This window comes from Centroberyx affinis, unplaced genomic scaffold, assembly GCF_046629955.1.
Source record: "Centroberyx affinis isolate AG114_WGS23_722 - 3 ecotype Tasmania unplaced genomic scaffold, CSIRO-AGI_Caff_v1 ptg002760l_1, whole genome shotgun sequence".
Taxonomy (NCBI): Eukaryota; Metazoa; Chordata; class Actinopteri; order Beryciformes; family Berycidae; genus Centroberyx; species Centroberyx affinis.
In genome coordinates this window covers 194,967-212,684 of record NW_027280921.1, presented here as the reverse complement: position 1 = coordinate 212,684, position 17,718 = coordinate 194,967, and the positions used below count along the sequence as shown (strand labels likewise).

General features: G+C 42.9%; 1 protein-coding gene across 1 annotated transcript in view; it reads left to right on the top strand.

Annotated features, from left to right (window-relative positions):
* Positions 1 to 17,718, top strand: part of rims2a (regulating synaptic membrane exocytosis 2a) — a 102,874-nt gene that overhangs the window by 59,429 nt on the left and 25,727 nt on the right. The window contains exons 16-20 of the mRNA XM_071535737.1: positions 689 to 874; positions 2,857 to 2,963; positions 3,496 to 3,528; positions 14,476 to 14,582; positions 16,305 to 16,471. Of these exons, the coding sequence (XP_071391838.1) occupies positions 689 to 874; positions 2,857 to 2,963; positions 3,496 to 3,528; positions 14,476 to 14,582; positions 16,305 to 16,471 (600 nt within the window). The remainder of the gene's footprint in view (positions 1 to 688; positions 875 to 2,856; positions 2,964 to 3,495; positions 3,529 to 14,475; positions 14,583 to 16,304; positions 16,472 to 17,718) is intronic.

Sequence of the window (17,718 nt, the reverse complement as noted above, 5' to 3'; positions counted from 1 at the left end):
GGCATTTGTCATGAAATCACAGGTCTAATAGGTCAGATGCATTGTAAAGATACACATAGATCACTTTCCCTTCACATTTCTCTTCAATAGTCTACCTCAAACAGAGCACATTCAAATGAACACTCACCCATCACCCACAGAGAGACAGCACATGGTCCCTGCCAGTGCTAGACACCCTGAGGACTCCACTGCTCTGCCAGTGGCTCCATATACTGTACAGTGCCATGCAGGACCTACCTAGCCCTCTGTCCATACTCTCCACATTCAAAATGAAATCATTCAGCTACTCTCGGAGAATAATAGAGAACGCTTTAATGTTAAAAGCCAAAATGTACAGAATTGCATGTATAGTCAACACTAAATATATTCTATGATATCCAAAATAGCTACCTCAGGACCCATAGACCATTTGGATGACATGGAATCAATTTATTGTCAACTATACATGCATTCCTGTAACCCTGACAAAGGCTATTATAGCTGAAACATGCTGTTTTTTAACATTTAAGTTCTCCAAGACTAGCTGAATTATTTCATTCTATTGGTTCACTTTGATTCCTGCAGCTTGGAGGAGCTGCGAGATTGCGGCAGAGTTCTTTGCCCTTCATACTCTCCACCGTGCCAGCATACTGTCCCTCCCCTATGGGGTCCCACTGAGTGCCTGCCTATCTCTCACTAACCTCCATAGGAACCACGGAGCCATGGATAGACACGAGTATCACAGCAGGTCCCGATCTGCAGACCAGCGGCCCACTATAGAGCGCCCCACGTCCCGCTCGCGCTCCACTGAACGCCCCCACGACTCTTCGCTCATGAGGTCCATGCCGTCTCTGCCATCTGGGAGGTCAGCCCCTCCCTCACCCGCCTTGACGAGGTGTGACCCAGATCAGAGACGCAAAAGCTAGCTCAGCACAGAGGCAGACTGGAGTTTTAGTTATACAAACATTTCTCTGGAGGCAGAAATAATCTCATTGGTTAAGTTAAACCTAAATGAGCGGAGCCAAAGAACCGCAGTACTTTCAAAGAACCACAAAGTAATGTTAGACTGAAGCCCAGTGAAAAAGACAAGAGGTGAGAGAGGAGGTTGCTAATATTATGAAGCCTAACCCTCTGCTACTAACTGAACAAATGCTATCTAGACATACTAAGTTATCTTGGTTAGCTAGTTAGTCTGCTGACTTTACAAGTTCATACAAGCCATACTAGCGTACAGCTATCTAGGTTAACTTTCCAAGATTATGAATGCCATGATCATGAATGAGTAGAAACAAAAGAAGTCACTGCCATTCGTGTTTTTTATTTATATTTTGACCAGAGTTCCTTATTAGCCATTCAAGTTTGCCAGGCAGCTAACTTGTGAAAAACTGTGGTTCTTTGGCTCCACCCATTAATGTATAACTCAACCAGTAAGATGTTTATATAGCTGAAACTCTAACCTGCCGCACAGAACTCATCCCATGAGTTCCCACCCACCCCAAGCTTCACTAATCCACAGAATGAACCAGAAAAACCACCTCACTACCACCTACCACCCCTCTACCCTGCTGTACCTCACCTCACCCCCCCACCCCCCCCCACCCCTCACAACTACCCACCCACCCACCTGGCCACCCGGCAAGCTCACCACTTTATGTTTTATCCCCAAAAGCACCAGTGCTGTATTTTCTTTACCCATGTCCCAGGCACGAAAAACCTGACACTGTAGATACAGCGCTGACTCGTTTTGATTTGGAACACACTGCTCATACGCTTGCGTGAGTATAGCAGTGATGGGCCGACTTACTTTTATTTTCATTTCAATACTAACATCACCTGATGCCGTTTATCCCGTGATGGCATTCTGTTTTTTTGTTTTGAGTTCAAGCCTTTTGGGGACCGTCTGAACGCATGGTCTGCTGTCTCTGCATTGAACTCCTTTCTCCTTGCAGCTTGATGAGTCGACTGTACATGCGATTCACACCTTGCATCTTTTATTGCAGATCAGTGTGCTACAGTTGATGCGCCCCTTCACTCCCATGTCATGTGCCAAATATTATTGCTAATGTGCATTATTTACATATTTGGAGATATATGACACATTGCAAGGTTTCACATAATTAGGATTCTGCTCATAAAGATGCTGCTACCTTGCTTCATGCAAAACCATTTGGATTAGGTGACACAATGTCAAGCTACTGCCAAAACTTTAGATCATGCCTGAATGTGTGCATTTGCACCCATGCACATTGTGCAGATGCAGGTATGTGTAAACAATGTTCACACAGAGCTGCTGACAGACTCAAATGCTATGAAATAAAAATTTTAATGATACCTTGATTAACAAACTTTTGCCACTGTATCTACTGATGCATTTGTGGTGTCACACAGTAAATTTAGCTCATAAAAATCTTTAAAACAAGCATGTTGATCCCTCAGTTGTGCATTTGTACAATTGCCTCCACTGATCCTAACTCATGACAGCATCTCCTGTTGAGCATGACAGTGACTGACATCCAAACCGGTATATATGTGAATTGACATATATACTATATGAATGATTGATACGATCCTGCAGAGTGTGTGGTTTGCCGCCGATCCCTCATCCTCTGATCCCAGATAAGTAGATGTACCCCCCTTTCCTTTTAGTAGTTACCCCTATTTATTTATTTTTTTGTCTTCTTTTGTCATATGTTTTACTCTGTCTGTCTTCAATCAAATCTGATAATTTATTCATTTTTCTTTTTAAATTCTTTTAAAATTCCTTTTGTTTTGTCACACTCTGGGATGTGGGCGCAACATGGCCGGGCCCTGCATCCACCATCAGCTCTGCTCCAAATTTCTGTCTCACTCCGGTGTCCACTGCTTTATGTCCTATAGGGCGCACCCCCGTAGTGGATCAGTCCAAACCAGCCCCACCAGTACCCCTATGTCCAGCAGACGAGGTCGGCAACTTCCACAGCTTCCACCCACAGGGAAGGACAGAAGTAAGTCAGCTGGTTGTTATCCCTTTGCATTGTGGGCTTTACAATTTCAGAGTTACTGTCTTTGGAGTGACTTCAAGACATGCATATTGAGTGAGGGCCTTATTTCATTGTCTTGAAACAAGATCGTCTACGAAACATCTCTTTGTTAGAGCAGTAGTGTGTTTCTTGTTTCTTATAATGATCTACTTTTTATTTGGTGCCCAAACTGATGTGGGCTGAGGAAGGATTTCTGGTTTTACAGCAGCTGCTGTTATTCACTCTCACTTGTCATTTCCCTGGGAAAGGAAAAATGTTACTGGTTGATGGTATCTTTCAATATAAGCTATTACCATTGTATATGTTTTTTTTCTTTGTTGTTTTGGTATGTGTTTCATTGATTTACTATATCAGTGTGACCAGGTGTTTCCTGGGAAAGGCTTACATTATATTGTAACCTTGCTGAGTAATATTATAATAAATGTTGTCTTTTCATTTGCTTTTGATTTCCATCTGTAACATCTCTACTCGGTTCCTTTTTCCATTTCTCTCTCAGAAGATGGAGACGAAGGAACAGAGCCTTGTGAAGGTCTGTACCTGAATGTGTGGTTTTAGTCTCTCAGACTGGGAGTGCTGGTTGACCCGCACCTTACTCTGAAGGGCTAAACCTGTCTGCAATGGCGGGTAGCTGGGTTCATTGGGGTTTAAGCTTATACCGGGCTCCTTGAACCCTCCCTCTGTTGCAGCTTGTATCTGTATGTCACGTACAGTTCAGAAGTCCTGTGCCGTTGTGTTGTAGTTCCTGTAGACCTGACTGGATTCTACTCTTGATTGTACCAGTGTTGTGTTCAAGTGTAGCATTCCTGTTTTTGTGTTATGAGTTGTGCTTACACTTTTTTTATTATCTGTCCTGGACTGATTGATTTTTTTTTTTAATATTTGGACTGCTGAAATACTTTATTTTACCCTGTGGTCTACTAACATGACTTATGTGCAATAAGAGTAGGAGATTGATTTCATTTCAAGAGTTTGAGTCTTGCTATGCTCGAAATTGCGCTCACATTATAAGAATCACACAAGGAAAATGCAAACAGACCCATTTCTGCTTGCTTTAGTACAATTGTTACCTATTGACTTGGTGGCCTTTATCTCTATTTATCTACCATACAAGATAAATTCCATGCTTTGAATAATGATTCAGGCACCACAGTTTGAACTTGTTATGAGTTGTAATAAACTGTGTCACCTACTGTAAGAGGGACCGTGATGAAAGCCACGAGCGTTTCACTTGCGTTTCTTTGGAGCGGACGCTGTGAACGAAAGAAACGATTGGATTAGCTTTGCAGTGATTGGAGGGAGCGGCCGCGAGAGAGAGGGAGTGGTGGAGAGAGAGAGAGAGAGAGAGAGAGAGAGAGAGAGAGAGAGAGAGAGAGGAGGATAGAGAGAGGGGAAAAAGCCCAGGCGTTGCTGGAGAACTTGTCAAAGCACTCCCAGAACTCTTTCATCATTGTCAGAGTCCATGAGGGCTTTCCCAGTCTTCTGTACAGCCGCCAGCCAGCCCAGTCTCTCTCTCTCTCTCTCTCTCTCTCTCTCTCTCTCTCTTACTCACTCTCTGCCACCGCTCTCTCGATCCCACCCTTTTTCTGTATCTGTGCCATCTTTCTATCACTCTTTAAGATCTTTACCTGTCTCGACCTCTATGTAGCATCTTTTGGTCGCCTTGTTTCTCTCTATTCCTCTTTATGCTCTCCCTCATCTCTCCGTCTTCTGTCTTTCTTTGTCAGGCTGTGTACCTGTCTCTCTCTCTCTCTGTCTCTCTCTCTCTCTCTCTGTCTCTGACTCTCTTTCTCTCTCTCTCACTCTCTACCTTTCGAGGCAGTGGCAGTGTGTGGGCAGTGGGGGGAGGTATTGATCTGACCTTGTGCTGAAGCTCCCACAGAGCCGTATGGCACTCAGCTTATGTAATGCAACTGTGTGTGTGTGTGTGTGTGTGTGTGTGTGTGTGTGTGTGTGTGTGTGCGTGTGCGTGTGCGTGTGCTTGCGCGTGCGTGTGTAGCCCTTTTATGGACTTAGGATCCATATTATTGCCCCTCGCTGACTTCAGAGAGAAGCTGGAATATTGATAGATCCTGCTGCTTTATCGTCTCGCCGCTGTGCTTTGAAGTTCAGCCACATCTACTATTTGCACATATCTAATTGTCCTGTGTGTTATCTGTTTATGTGCATCAACTCCTTAGAGGGAACAGGGGAGGAGCTAGGGGCTGTTGACTCTTCACCTCTTGAACCGCACAACAGTCCGCCAGGTGTGTCTGTCACTACACAAACAGCCTTTGAACCCATCCTACAAGCTATTTCTTGGAAATCTGACCTGCAATATGTTTTTCTCCTTCGTCTTTATGCAATATGTGATTCTGCTCGATTCCTTGTTTTAGAGAAACTGTTCATAAATAGTCAAAGAAATCCTTCTGTGTTCATTCAAAATGGAAACTGGTTAAAATCCAAAATGCTCAATCTCTATTCAGGAAGTAGAATCCATTTTTTGTTTTTGGACAAGAGTCACTTATCTGTTCATGTACAGTACATTCATGCATAGGCTTGAATGAGTGGCCAGGCTGTGTTGGCAGAAACTGGAGTTCCCCACAGTTTCCACTTCCTACTTTCCCATCTGTTTATGTGGCGTGCGTCTGTCCTTTGACTGTATGGTTCCATTACTCAACACTGTCATAGCAGTTGTGCTGAATGGCTCAGTAGATATTCAATTAAGGTTTCTGAAATGCCAACCTCTTTTTTCCTAATGTTTCAAATCTTCTGTGATCAGTGTGTTCAGAGTGACTTTCTGCAGCCTAATTGGTGTATGAAGCTGGTACATTATTTGCCCCATGAGATTTCTTATGAAATGCATAGTATAATTAACCACAAATTCACAGCATTTTATGTGCAAAATAGCATTTATGGGCTCATGTGATCTCTGTGGGTGTCTGCGTGTGTATATACACACGTGAGTTTTACATATGCAACATATGAATCACAGCTCCATCGTCTTATAAGCCGCCATCTGTTTCCTTACTAGCAGCAGACTGCGAGGAAAAACCCCAAGGCCCACCTGTAAATGGGAGAAAAGGCAAGTCCTGTGTATAGTGTGATGGTATGGCTTTGCTGTGTGGGCTTTCTCGGTCAACACCGGCTCTACATCTGTGACATTCCCTCGCCACTTTGCTTCCCTTATAACTACTTTGAGTGACATCTTCTTTGCCTAAAAATTTACCACTTTTATATACTTCTCTAAGTCTGACTTCCCTTTGTCCACATTTCATCTATTATATAGGATGAGTGTGTTTTATTTGGATTGGAGTTGGAGTGATCAAATTAGAGTGGTATAGGGCTGCAGCTGATGTTAATATGTGCAGAGTGCTGTCGTTGTGATCTCCGGTACTTTATCCTTCTCTGGCTCCAGTACATCCTCAAAGCCCTAATCTACCCTCTACTTTAATGGAAATTAATTCCCCTCATCTCCACATTACAATGACAGAGCTCTCCATTTCCATTGTGAAATTGCCAATCATTTCAATTAGACATGGAATATTGGATCCCCCCCATGCTCCGGTGAAGTTGGCACTCTTAGCCATGTCTAACTAAACTTTAGAGACGTTCTTCGCAATTCTGTGCCAAAAAACAGTCAGAAAATTCATCAGTGTATCTCACGTGATCTTATTCTTGATCACAATAACAATTAAGTAGAATATTTATTGAATTCTGTGCATTTGGCTTTGCTGTAGAAGTACTGGGGACTATAACCCCTCATGTTTTTAGAACCTGAGAGGCTATTACCTCTACTGGCCAGCAGATGGAGCAAAGTTCATAATCTTTGATAATGAGCTGTCCATGGTTTCAGTGCTGAAGTGGCAAAGAGAAGTTTAGCTCTCTTGTCACTGCTTTCCGCTATGAATAAACAATTTAAACACAATGGCTTTATGTAAACTATGTATTAAAAAGTAAAAAGATACAAATGACTTCTAATTATGGGAAGAGGAAAACTTTTTGCACAATGCTTTGTGCAGGATCTAACATAAAACAACATCAGCCTTGGTAATCCAAGGTCCTTCAAATTGCTGTAGTGTGTGAACTAGTGTGTGTGTGTGTGTGTGTGTGTGTGTGTGTGTGTGTGTGTGTGTGTGTGTGTGTGTGTGTGTCTGGGTGTGTGTCTGGGTGTGTGGCTTACTGTAGAGGTGACATGGGAGGACCAGCAGCGAGGGCTGAATGGCTCTCTGTCCGATGGGGGGACACAGACACAGCCCTCCCCCACTGAGACAGGTTGGTTTGGGTGTGGATATCTGCCGCTTTTAAAGCCATATTTCACTTTGGCAGAATATTACAACTTTTTTAACACTCCTTCATATGAATCCATGAACAGTAAAGCACTCATATAAGCCATGCTGGGAATATGGTCACCACAGGCATTCAGAAATAGGAACAGGGAAACTTAAAAACCAAACCAGTGTCTGAGCCTTTTCCTATACTTAAAGTTACTAATTTAAGTAAACCATCAATATAGCCACCCTGCATAATTCCAAATTGTTATCTAGATGATATTGTCTATACCGTTAACATTTTCCTCTTAAAGGTCACGTTAGTTATATTGCTGTTCCTAGCAGACACAGTGCATTAATGTTGCCAAACATGCATATTTACATGAATGAAAATACATTTTAGGTCCTTTTAAGAGAAGTTCTTAATAGATAATAGATAATTCATCTTAAGAAAATATTTTAGAATTGCACTTAAGAGCCTTCTTAAGAACTTTCTATAATTTCCTCTGAGGTATCTCCTTAAGATCTATGTTCAAAACACTTTCATGAATCTGGCCCAAGGTTTTCAGTAAAAATGAAAAGTGAATGATGTTGAATCATATGGAGGTACGCACATTTAAAAGGAAACAGATATTCTACCAAAGTGATGCATCCTTGAAAGTCTATCCTGGTTCTGTCCTCCGCAGCTTGTGTGGACTCTATTATCGGCTGGATTACAGCCTCACCAAAACCAGACCTGGACAGCACAGAAGTTGAATATTGCTGTTGCCATATAAAGACCTTGTAACTCCAATTTTCGCTTTTCTTTTTTTGATGTTTTTTTGATTATGGGTTCCTCTATGGCTTGAGAAAATTCTCCAACTCTTTTCAAAAACCCCATTAGATAATGTCTTGTGTTTGTGTAAGTGTGGTATGATACATCAAGCACACCAAGAGCCCCACAATTATTTGAAACTCTTATTATGTTGCCCAGGTCTGGCTCTGAATGGTGTCCCTCCTTTGTATTCCTGTCTCTCTTTCTTTTTGATGTGGATTTGCAGTGCAGTGTGGGGCTGATGTTGCTGTGGATACTCAGATCTCAGAAACGTCATCATCAAGTTAGCGCTCCTATACTGGTTGAAAACTGCTTTAGGTGGATTAGGTAAAACTAGAATTTATAACCTCCTCCTCTCCTCCTCCTCTTGTCTCCTCTCCTCTCTCCTCTCCTCTCCTCTCCTGCTCTCCTCTCCTCTCCTTGTCTCCTCTCCTCCTCTCCTCTCCTGCTCTCCTCTCCTCTCCTTGTCTCCTCTCCTTTCCTCTCCTCCTCTCCTCTCCTCTCCTCTCCTCTCCTCTCCTGTCCTCCTCTCCTTGTCTCCTCTCCTCCTCTCCTCTTGGGACACACAAACAAACAAAACACACAAACTGCTCTCCAATTATAGTAGTGGGATTCATGACCTCACATAGCAGAGATGATATAATCTTTTTTAATAGTAGCATGTTCGCACCATGTAATTCTTCCAGATTGTGCTGTAAAGTTTACTTTGCTGAGATGCTGTCATCCTTGGATATAGATAGACATGAAATGCTGTGTTGCTAAGGCAATGCCCCCAAAACGTCTTGAGATACTGCGTTTGCCTCATTGCCCTAACACACTTCCATGGAAACACATCCATCTTCATCTCCCTGTAAATTAGGTCTCATTTATGTTGACCTGTTATGTCACTTGCTGACTTACTGACTTACTGACTCATTGTTAGGACTGATTTGTTAGGATAATTTGGGATATAGGTTGTTTCTTCTGTTAGCGGATAACTTATGCAGTATGTATCATGTATTATGTCGCATTAAGGCTCAATAAAAACAGTCCAGTCATATTTACTGGGCTACTAGGTGACACGCTGACATTAAAAACCTTCAGTCTTCAGCATCCACACAGTTTTCCACTGCTGTATGGGTTTGCTGATAATTTGTGTGGCGGTGGGTGTACAGACTGTAGTCTGCAGTGTGGTGTTGTGGGCTAACAAGGCCCAGTAACTCTCCAGTGGGTGAGCAGGAGATCAGACAGAGCCCTAAGGCCTCTGCCTCCCACTGCCTGAGATACGAGCTGTAATGAAGCCTCAGACTGACAGGGAGCCTGATCGTCAGTCAGTCTCTCTCACTCGCTCTGTACCACCTTTGTTTTCAGCCTCTCTCTAACTCCTTATCTCCATGTTGCTCTCTTTCTCTTAGCTTTTATTCCCCTGTACCTCCCTTTCTCCTTCTCTTCCCTCAATTCTCTTCTATTTCTCCCTGTCTCTGTGTATTCTTTTAAACCTTTATTTATCCTGAGAAGGTTGACTGAGCACCATCCTGTTTTCCAGCAACACCTTGTCTCACATTCATACAGTCACACACACATTCACACTGGGAGCTGCCCAGTACAACCACAGTCTTCTACTGTTGGTCACTGAGCAGCTTCACTGGAGCAGCTGGGGGGTTCAGTGCCTTGCTCAAGGGCACCTCGACAGTAGTTGTTGATAGAGGGGAGAACATTACTCATTCACTTTCCCCATCATCATTTTCCCAGCTTTCCCCTATCTACCTCTTTTGTGACTTTAAGATGACTGTATATGATTTTAGACTGCAGAATATCAGGTAGGACTGTAAAGCCTTGAAAGGTGCAACCCTTTTTCTTCTATCAGAATTTTGTGTCACAGGAATCGAGGCTAAATATTTGCATTCATCAATCCTCAGTAATGGTGTGTGTGGCCCTGACCCATGCTGGCATTTATTGTAGAGAGAATAATGACAACTCTACACTGTGAAACCATATGGAAATGCACATGGAAATGTTCTGCTTCTTATTTTATAAGGACATATCTGTGAATCATTATTTGTAAAAATTTGTAATACTGTGCAACTTAGCCATGCTGCCATGTCTAGCTGTGGTCTTTAGTCTTGGAATAATTTGTCATTCAGAACTGGGTGTTTGATAGATTTGGTATGATCTGATAATGCCATATAAACCCATAATCACAGGAGAAATGTCCACGCTAATGAATGGATTTGTGCTACTTTTTTGCCACCATTTGTGTATTAATGTTGTTTTTTTTAGCCTGATGACCTACATGATGCAGCCAAAGCAAAAAAAAACAACAACACTTGCTCTCTTGATTATCATTTGACTCTGTAATGAGATGATGTTAGCTGCCACAAAGAGATGAAAGCTGGTGAGGCAGATGTCTCACATTGTCTTTTTATTCATGTGACACTTCATTATTCACCCTAATGGAGTACTAATTGAGCTAAATGCAAATGCTCTGTAAGAGGGTATAAAAATTAAGTATGATCCGAGCGGGGCTCTCTCGCCCTCCCAGCTGTCACTGTTGGTTTTGTCAGGTTCAGACTCCAGGAAGGAGATTAGACAGGAAGGCAACTAAGGGGATTGGAGGAGCGGGACGAACAGAACGTTGGACAGAGGGGACAGTCCGACTCGTGTGAGGAGGGTCAGGAGTGACGCTTATTACAAACTGACCCCGATGTTGAAACCCCGATCTGAACTGAACCGCGGTCATGTGGGTCCAGCAGCGCCCTGGTTATACAAGATCAAAACACACATGGCAGTGTCTTGATTAATGATAGGGAAATGAAAGCACGGCTCATCATCTTTGGAGAGAAAGGGAGGGGGAAAAAATCCTCCTCAGCATATTCCAAGGTCTCAGTAGGCTGAGGGGTGGAAGGAAGGATATGAATAATGTGGAGACGAGGAAAATATGTAATTGGAGGCAACAGAGATGCCTGAAAGCAAGCAGTCGATCTTGTTGTTGCGTAACCGGCTTCCATGGGGCTAGCTGCTGTTTGTGTGTGTGTGTGTGTGTGTGTGTGTGTGTGTGTGTGTGTGTGTGTGTGTGTGTGCGCGCCTGCGTATATATGTGCTCAAATGTGCGTGCACCCATGTGCATGCACGCCCTGCACCACACAAAGGTTGCATCGGTATTTTGGTCAAGTCTCACTTTTGTGCTGAAACTCTGTGAGGTAGCCAGCTCTCTCTTTTGTGTGGCTCGCTGCTCTGTGCTTTCAGTTTGTGTTGTTTTTTCTTTTTTTTGTTTTTTTTTGTTTTGTTTGTTATTTTTCCAGGCTGTCTCCCCACAGTTGCCCCACGCAGACTCAAGTGACACCCACTTCTCCTTTTCTCTCCCCCCTCCCCCCCTACCTCACACCTTCCAAGGTCTCAAGCTTGTTTCTGTCTGGTTTTGTCAGCTTCGATACTTTTCCCGCCATTAACATCTCTTTACCGTTTCAGCTCTCTTTCTCTCTTTAGAGCACAGAAACTCACCTCTCCTCCTCCTCCTCCTCCCCCTCCCCTTTCTAATTTGTAATAACAATACTCTTAGCCTCTACCTCAGCCTGTCCCGGCCTCGCACCCTCTTGCTCTATTTTGACTTCTCACTGTTGCCCATGGTGGAGTTTGCGTGTTCTTGGTGTACTCTATGATTTTGTTTGTGTGTTCTGTGCTTGTTGTTCGTTGTTTGTCATTGTCGTGTTGTTGTCGTGTCGTGTATCCCCGTCCCTCCCCCCATCCTCCTCCTCCTCCTCACTCGGACCCCTCACCCTGCCCCCCGCCCCGGCAGCGTTCGGTGACTACGGTGACGGCGTCGCCCTCCCTCCGTCCTCTCCCTCTCCTCTGCCCCCCCCATCCCCCCATCCCACCCCACCCTTCGTGCATCCTCTCACACCCATCTTCCTCTCCTCTGTCTGTGTCTGTCCATTCTGTGATGTGATCCCAGAAGACACGGACTCACCAAGTTGGACGAACTCAGGTCTGTCCCTTCTTCTTCTTCTTCTCCTTCTTCTCTCTCTTCCTCTTCCTCTACTGCTGTTACTCACTCTGTACTTCCTTCCTGGCTTGCCCACCCACCTCCCCTCATCTTCACCTTCGTCCTTTCTTTTCCTGCTTCGCTCACCGTCATTCCCGTTTTTTGGCGTCTGCGCTCGCAGTCGTCCTCTTGAGGATGCTTCCCGGCTTCTTTGTCATTTCGTGCACTTTTTCGTTTTGCTCCGCACAGACTGTGTGTGCTCACAGTACATAGAAGCATGGTCATGGTCATGCCAGTGTGGTTTGTCGCAGCAGGTCTTGTCGTGAGACACTGTGTTATTTTCTGCCTTTCTAAACCAAACCTACACTCATCATTGGGAAATGATTTAAATAGAAATCTGGAGTGGGAATATGTTACAATCACGGCATGTTACAGCAGAATTAGCCTTATTTTGATCGTTCTGTTTGAACAAACTAGATAAAGGAAATAGTGGGAAAAACAAATATTCTGGGTGCTGAAACTCCTTTTCTGGGGACCCACATTTTCAATTTTTGTTTTTTTGACCCGAATCGCTATAGTGTTAAATTTAATCAAACCAAACATGTATTTATATATATCTAAGAGTGTATCACTCTGCATACCTTACATTACAAAAAAATATAACTAGTAGCTTCACACAAAATTAGAATTTTTCAGGCATAAATTCTCAAATTTGTCCCGGATCCATTTTCATCTCCCGACGATAAACTTTATTGTCTCAACCCAGACTTTAATAATTGTTGTTTTGTACAACATCAGATATTACAAAACTATATATGAAATGTTGCTGTGACATAACCAGCTACTTACTGAATGCCCCCTGCATTGAATAATCATTCTCTAATTAAAGTGATTCGTTACAGAAGGCGGAGAACTGTGTAGGCTGTAAGATGTTATTTAATCAGGAGAGTGACAGCCAACTGTCAGCTTAGAAGAAACTCCACTGTAGTGGGAGAATTTCACTTTGCCTCACATATTGTTTCATAAGAAGCAATTTATTCGCTCTTTGTTTCTGTTGCTTTTCTTTGTGTGTGTATGTGGACCTGTATGCATACTGTATGTACGCATGGCACTTTGTGTGTGTGTGTGTGTGTCCACTGCCCCTCTATTCATTGCCATCATACAACACAAAAGTAGAGAGACAGAGAGCTGGTCCAGAAAATGGAGGTGCAGGTAGGCCAGTCATAATTCAGTCTTTATCACTGAGTAGTGATTGAGAAGTGCCAATTTTCAGATTCACATTTCTGTACCTCAGACTAAATTCCAACTTGATTTCAGTTTGTATTTTGGACTGTTATGTTTCTGTTGTTCCCAATGCCTTTGTGCTTTGGGAGAACTAATGGCTGCCTGCTGGGGGGAAGTATTATAATTTATTCTGTCAGGAATGAGTAAGTTCTATCAATGATAGTTTTTTAGGCTCTGAGAGAATAAGATCATGTATGTACATTTTTGCAGAGTAGAACATCTGTAGCAATCACAAGGTTTTCAATTTTGCAACCCAGTATTTCTTGTGGGGTATTGTTTTGGTGTTTTTTCCTCAGGTTATGTGACAAATTCACAATTCTTAGTCAGTGGCATGTATTATCTCCAAGGTTATAGCTTGTTTGTGTGTTGATGTTGGGGTGATGTTTTGGCACTGCATGGTGTACTTGAAGCAATTTGAAACAAAGCACAGCGCTTAAATTCAAGTCAAAGAGCAATCTGGATGTTGTGACGATGTTCTGACGCACTGAAATTAGAAAAAGCAGATGTGTATTTTGCAAGCCTTTCACTTTGGGCTGAGAGAGATGGGTTAGACCAGTTAGTAGGCTCAGCAACTTAATGTGCTGCCAGAGAATTGACATTGATCTAGACGCACTTGTAAAATGTAAAACAACATAGAAAAACAGGCATTATCGGAGGTAGTATTTATTTTATTTTTCATAGTAATTGAGCTTTGAAATGGTATACTGCATGATAGGGGTCAACAAATGATGTTATTTGAAATATTAATTATTGAATCAAAAAAGAGCATTTTGGTCAAACTTTTTTGTATGTGAATTGGGTCTCCTGTAAAGTTAAATGAGCCTGGGTTTGTGGCGTTTGGTCGTAAATGTAGCTGTTTGCACATGTTGTGCAGGTTCCCCTGGGTAGAGGTAAAACTTGCCGTAATCTACCTGTATAGAAAAATTAGAAAACAGTGACTGATTCTGGACTGATTCATTTGGTCAAAATTGTACAAATGTATTTTATGCAATCAGCATTTTTTGTTAATACAGCCGACCCATTCAGCTTTTTCCATTAGACCTGTCCTTGTCATAGCTCATGGCTCATAGCTCAGCAGAAGCTTGTCTCTCATCATAACAGTATGTCCCTCCATCAGCCCCCCCTCACGATATCAGCCATCCTCTGACACTCTTCTCTTTCTCTGCTCAGGTATGGACATGGAGGAGAGGACCAGACAGATGAAACTGAAGATGAATAAATACAAGCAGGGAGCCGGCTCTGACTCCAGACTGGAGCAGGACTACCACAAGGTAAAAGCATGCCCACATATGCTGTATGTACACATATACTTTGGTACTCCTTGTACTCAATCCAAACACGCTTATTGTTTGCATGCATGCACTGGGTCTAGGCCATATGGCAGACAAATGCAAGCAGTCAAGCATGTACACATGCACACAGCAACATAGTATTGCGCATGTGCATTTGTGTTTGAACAGTGTACACACACACACAGACACACACACACACACCAAAACACGTAAACACTCAACGCAGTTCAAAGGTTGGAACACCTTGAGTAAGGCTCAGTTGATTCATGAGCCTTGCCTTGTAAATTCATGGAATGTGACAGTGAGCGTCTCCAGAGGCGAGTGTTTACTATTCTGTTATTAAGAGGTGCTGAACTTGTTTAGAGAGACTGGCGTGAGTCTAGTGTCTGGCTGGAGTCTGGGCCAAGCCATATAAGACAAAGGGTCTCTGTCCTGCTTTCCTTTTAAGTCGCTGGTATGAGAACTATTGCCCTAGAAGCAGCCAGTGTGTTTGTTAGCAGTCTATAAAAAGCAGGTTAAAATGTGACTTGTCACTGTCTGTGCTGAATGTTATCCTCTCTGGAAGTGCCATTGACAACATAATGCTCCTACTCTTATTATACAACACCTCTGAGAGCTTACTCTTAAACATCTGTACAATAAAAACAGTTACTGTAACCCTCAGTTCAGGTTCGGGTAAACATTCCACTAAAGATAGACAAGATACAGATCCAGTTTAACTCCAATTACACCATCTCACATCTCAGTTCTCTCACACTTGAACCAGTTAAGTGCCAAAATTGTCATCCCATTCCAAGTCTTCCAAAGAAGCCTATTTTGGTGAAAACCTTGTACCTTGTGTTTTTTTTTTGATCACTTTGTATTGAACATCTCTTTTCATGCATTTTACTGAAATAGATTTTGGCCTTTGAAAAGGTACACCTAATACTCCATGTGTGCTTTTGTTAAAGCAAGCACTTAAATCTGCTTATGTAACAATGTCTTCTTTAATGTTTCTTTTTGTCCTCTTCTGAGAACATTACTAGTAAATCTCTGTTATTCACATGAATCACCCCACCTCCATAACTAAAAGTCTCTAAAGCAAGAATGGTTGTCCTTAAAAAGCCAAAGGCATTTGAACAGTCCCAAGCTTTTTGGCTACACTTAAAGTGTATGCCCTTTTGTCCCGTACTATAGCTGACATTACTGTCTCCCTTTATTTTCAAGTATAACCACTTACTGTCTGAAGAGGTTTGAGTTTTTTTGAAGAAGTTGTCATTATAGACTACAAAGGCATTTCGCTAACACTTTACAATGGCCTTATTCAGTGTATTAACCTATGTATTAACCTATGGAAAAGTATTGTAAGTACAAAGTATTACTGTGTTGGTACTTTCCCCAATACATAACGTACTTACAACAGTGCATCACACTATTCAAATGGCTTCATTAAAATGGTGTTGTTACACATGTATTAGGGAGGAAGTACCTACACAATAATGTGTACTTACAATATTTTTCCATGGGATAATACACAGGTTAATACACTGGAACAAGGCTATTGTTACTGATATTTCATTAAATGGCAAAACTCATTTTTAGGCTTAGGACTTTAGACTTGTGCATGCCAGTGGTACAGCACAAGTCAAGCAACAGAAAATTATGTATCATGAGATATCAACATGATGGTAACCTTCTATATTCTGTTTTGCTTGTTTGTCCCTGCAGCGCTCAGGCAGAGATCCTCGGGGCTCAGATAACCTGTCGGCCAAGTCGTCGGACAGTGATGTAAGCGACGTGTCCGCTGTGTCGAGAACCAGTAGTGCCTCTCGGTTCAGCAGCACGAGCTACATGTCTGTCCAATCAGAAAGACCGCAAGGAAACCGCAAGATCCGGTAGGCTGATCTCCACACCAGTGGGCAGTGAACTCTGTCTGTCCCTTTAACCCCACCATAGGCCGACCAAACAGTCTTATCAGGAATGGGCAAATCCCTCCAAGCCATGAACCTGTCGTTCCATACATGTCGCCATGTCCAAACACTTTCAGCTTTGAAATTGTTTGTACATGGTTAAACTAAAGAGGGAAATGCACCCCGTAGCACTGAGTGTCATTTTCCCACTTTGTTGAGTTCAGGTTTGGCTCCATCTTAGAAACATCCGGAACCAAATGGTTGAACTCTACTCTTTCAGGCCAGAGGGGAGAGTTTGTCCATATCTGGCAACACACTGAAACATGAAACACATTGCATCTCTTTGGGTGTTCTGTCATATCAAAGCATAAGGCGATTCATTTGCATGGTGCTTTACTGTAAGTCTGCATTCCTGTTTTCAGTTACTTTTTAAGCAGTCGCTTCTGTTTACTGTCTGCACTGTCTCTGTCTCTGTCTTTTTTTCTCTCATAGTTGACATTATTCATGCTTTGTTTGGTTTCCTTTCTGCTTTGCATGTGCTGCACTCGTGCTTCTGTCTCCGTCCTCAGCCAATTACGATCAAGGAGCCAGTCTCGGGAGGGGGACGAGCAGTTAGGGGAAGTACTTGAGGAGGAGGAGACAGGGGGAGGGGGAGGGAGAGGAGGAGGAGGAGGAGAGGAAGGGAGAAGGGCCAGCAAAGAAGGGGGGTTGCAGGAAGGGAGGAAGGGGGGGAAAGTAGAGAGGGAGAAGGAGCATCAGGAGGATTTGGTGGAGAATGAAGAGGACTTGCGCCAGAGGAGTATCTCAGAGACTGACCTCAGGTAACATATCCCTGACCTAAAGCCACTCTACCCATATGTGGCGGCCTCTAACTGTAGACTCCCACTAACAATAATGTGGACTAGCTCTCCTATGGCCCACTGACTATTATGTAAAAACCTGGAGTTACGCACGTATATGTGGTGATGTGTAGTGACTTCCCCAGAGTCCACTAATCACATGGTGCCTATCCTCCATCCTCTAACCTTGATGGTGTAACTGTGGCCCGTCCAACCCCCCACCAACAATAAGGTGACCCGTATCATCATCATACTTTATAATAATAGTGAGACGACAGTATGGTAACCCATGCAGCCTTTTTACATCAGTAGCATTGTTTTGCAGTTAAGATGAATGCAGAAATAGTGCAGCAAGCGTGTAAAATGTGGAACTTTTATATGGTGAACTCCTTT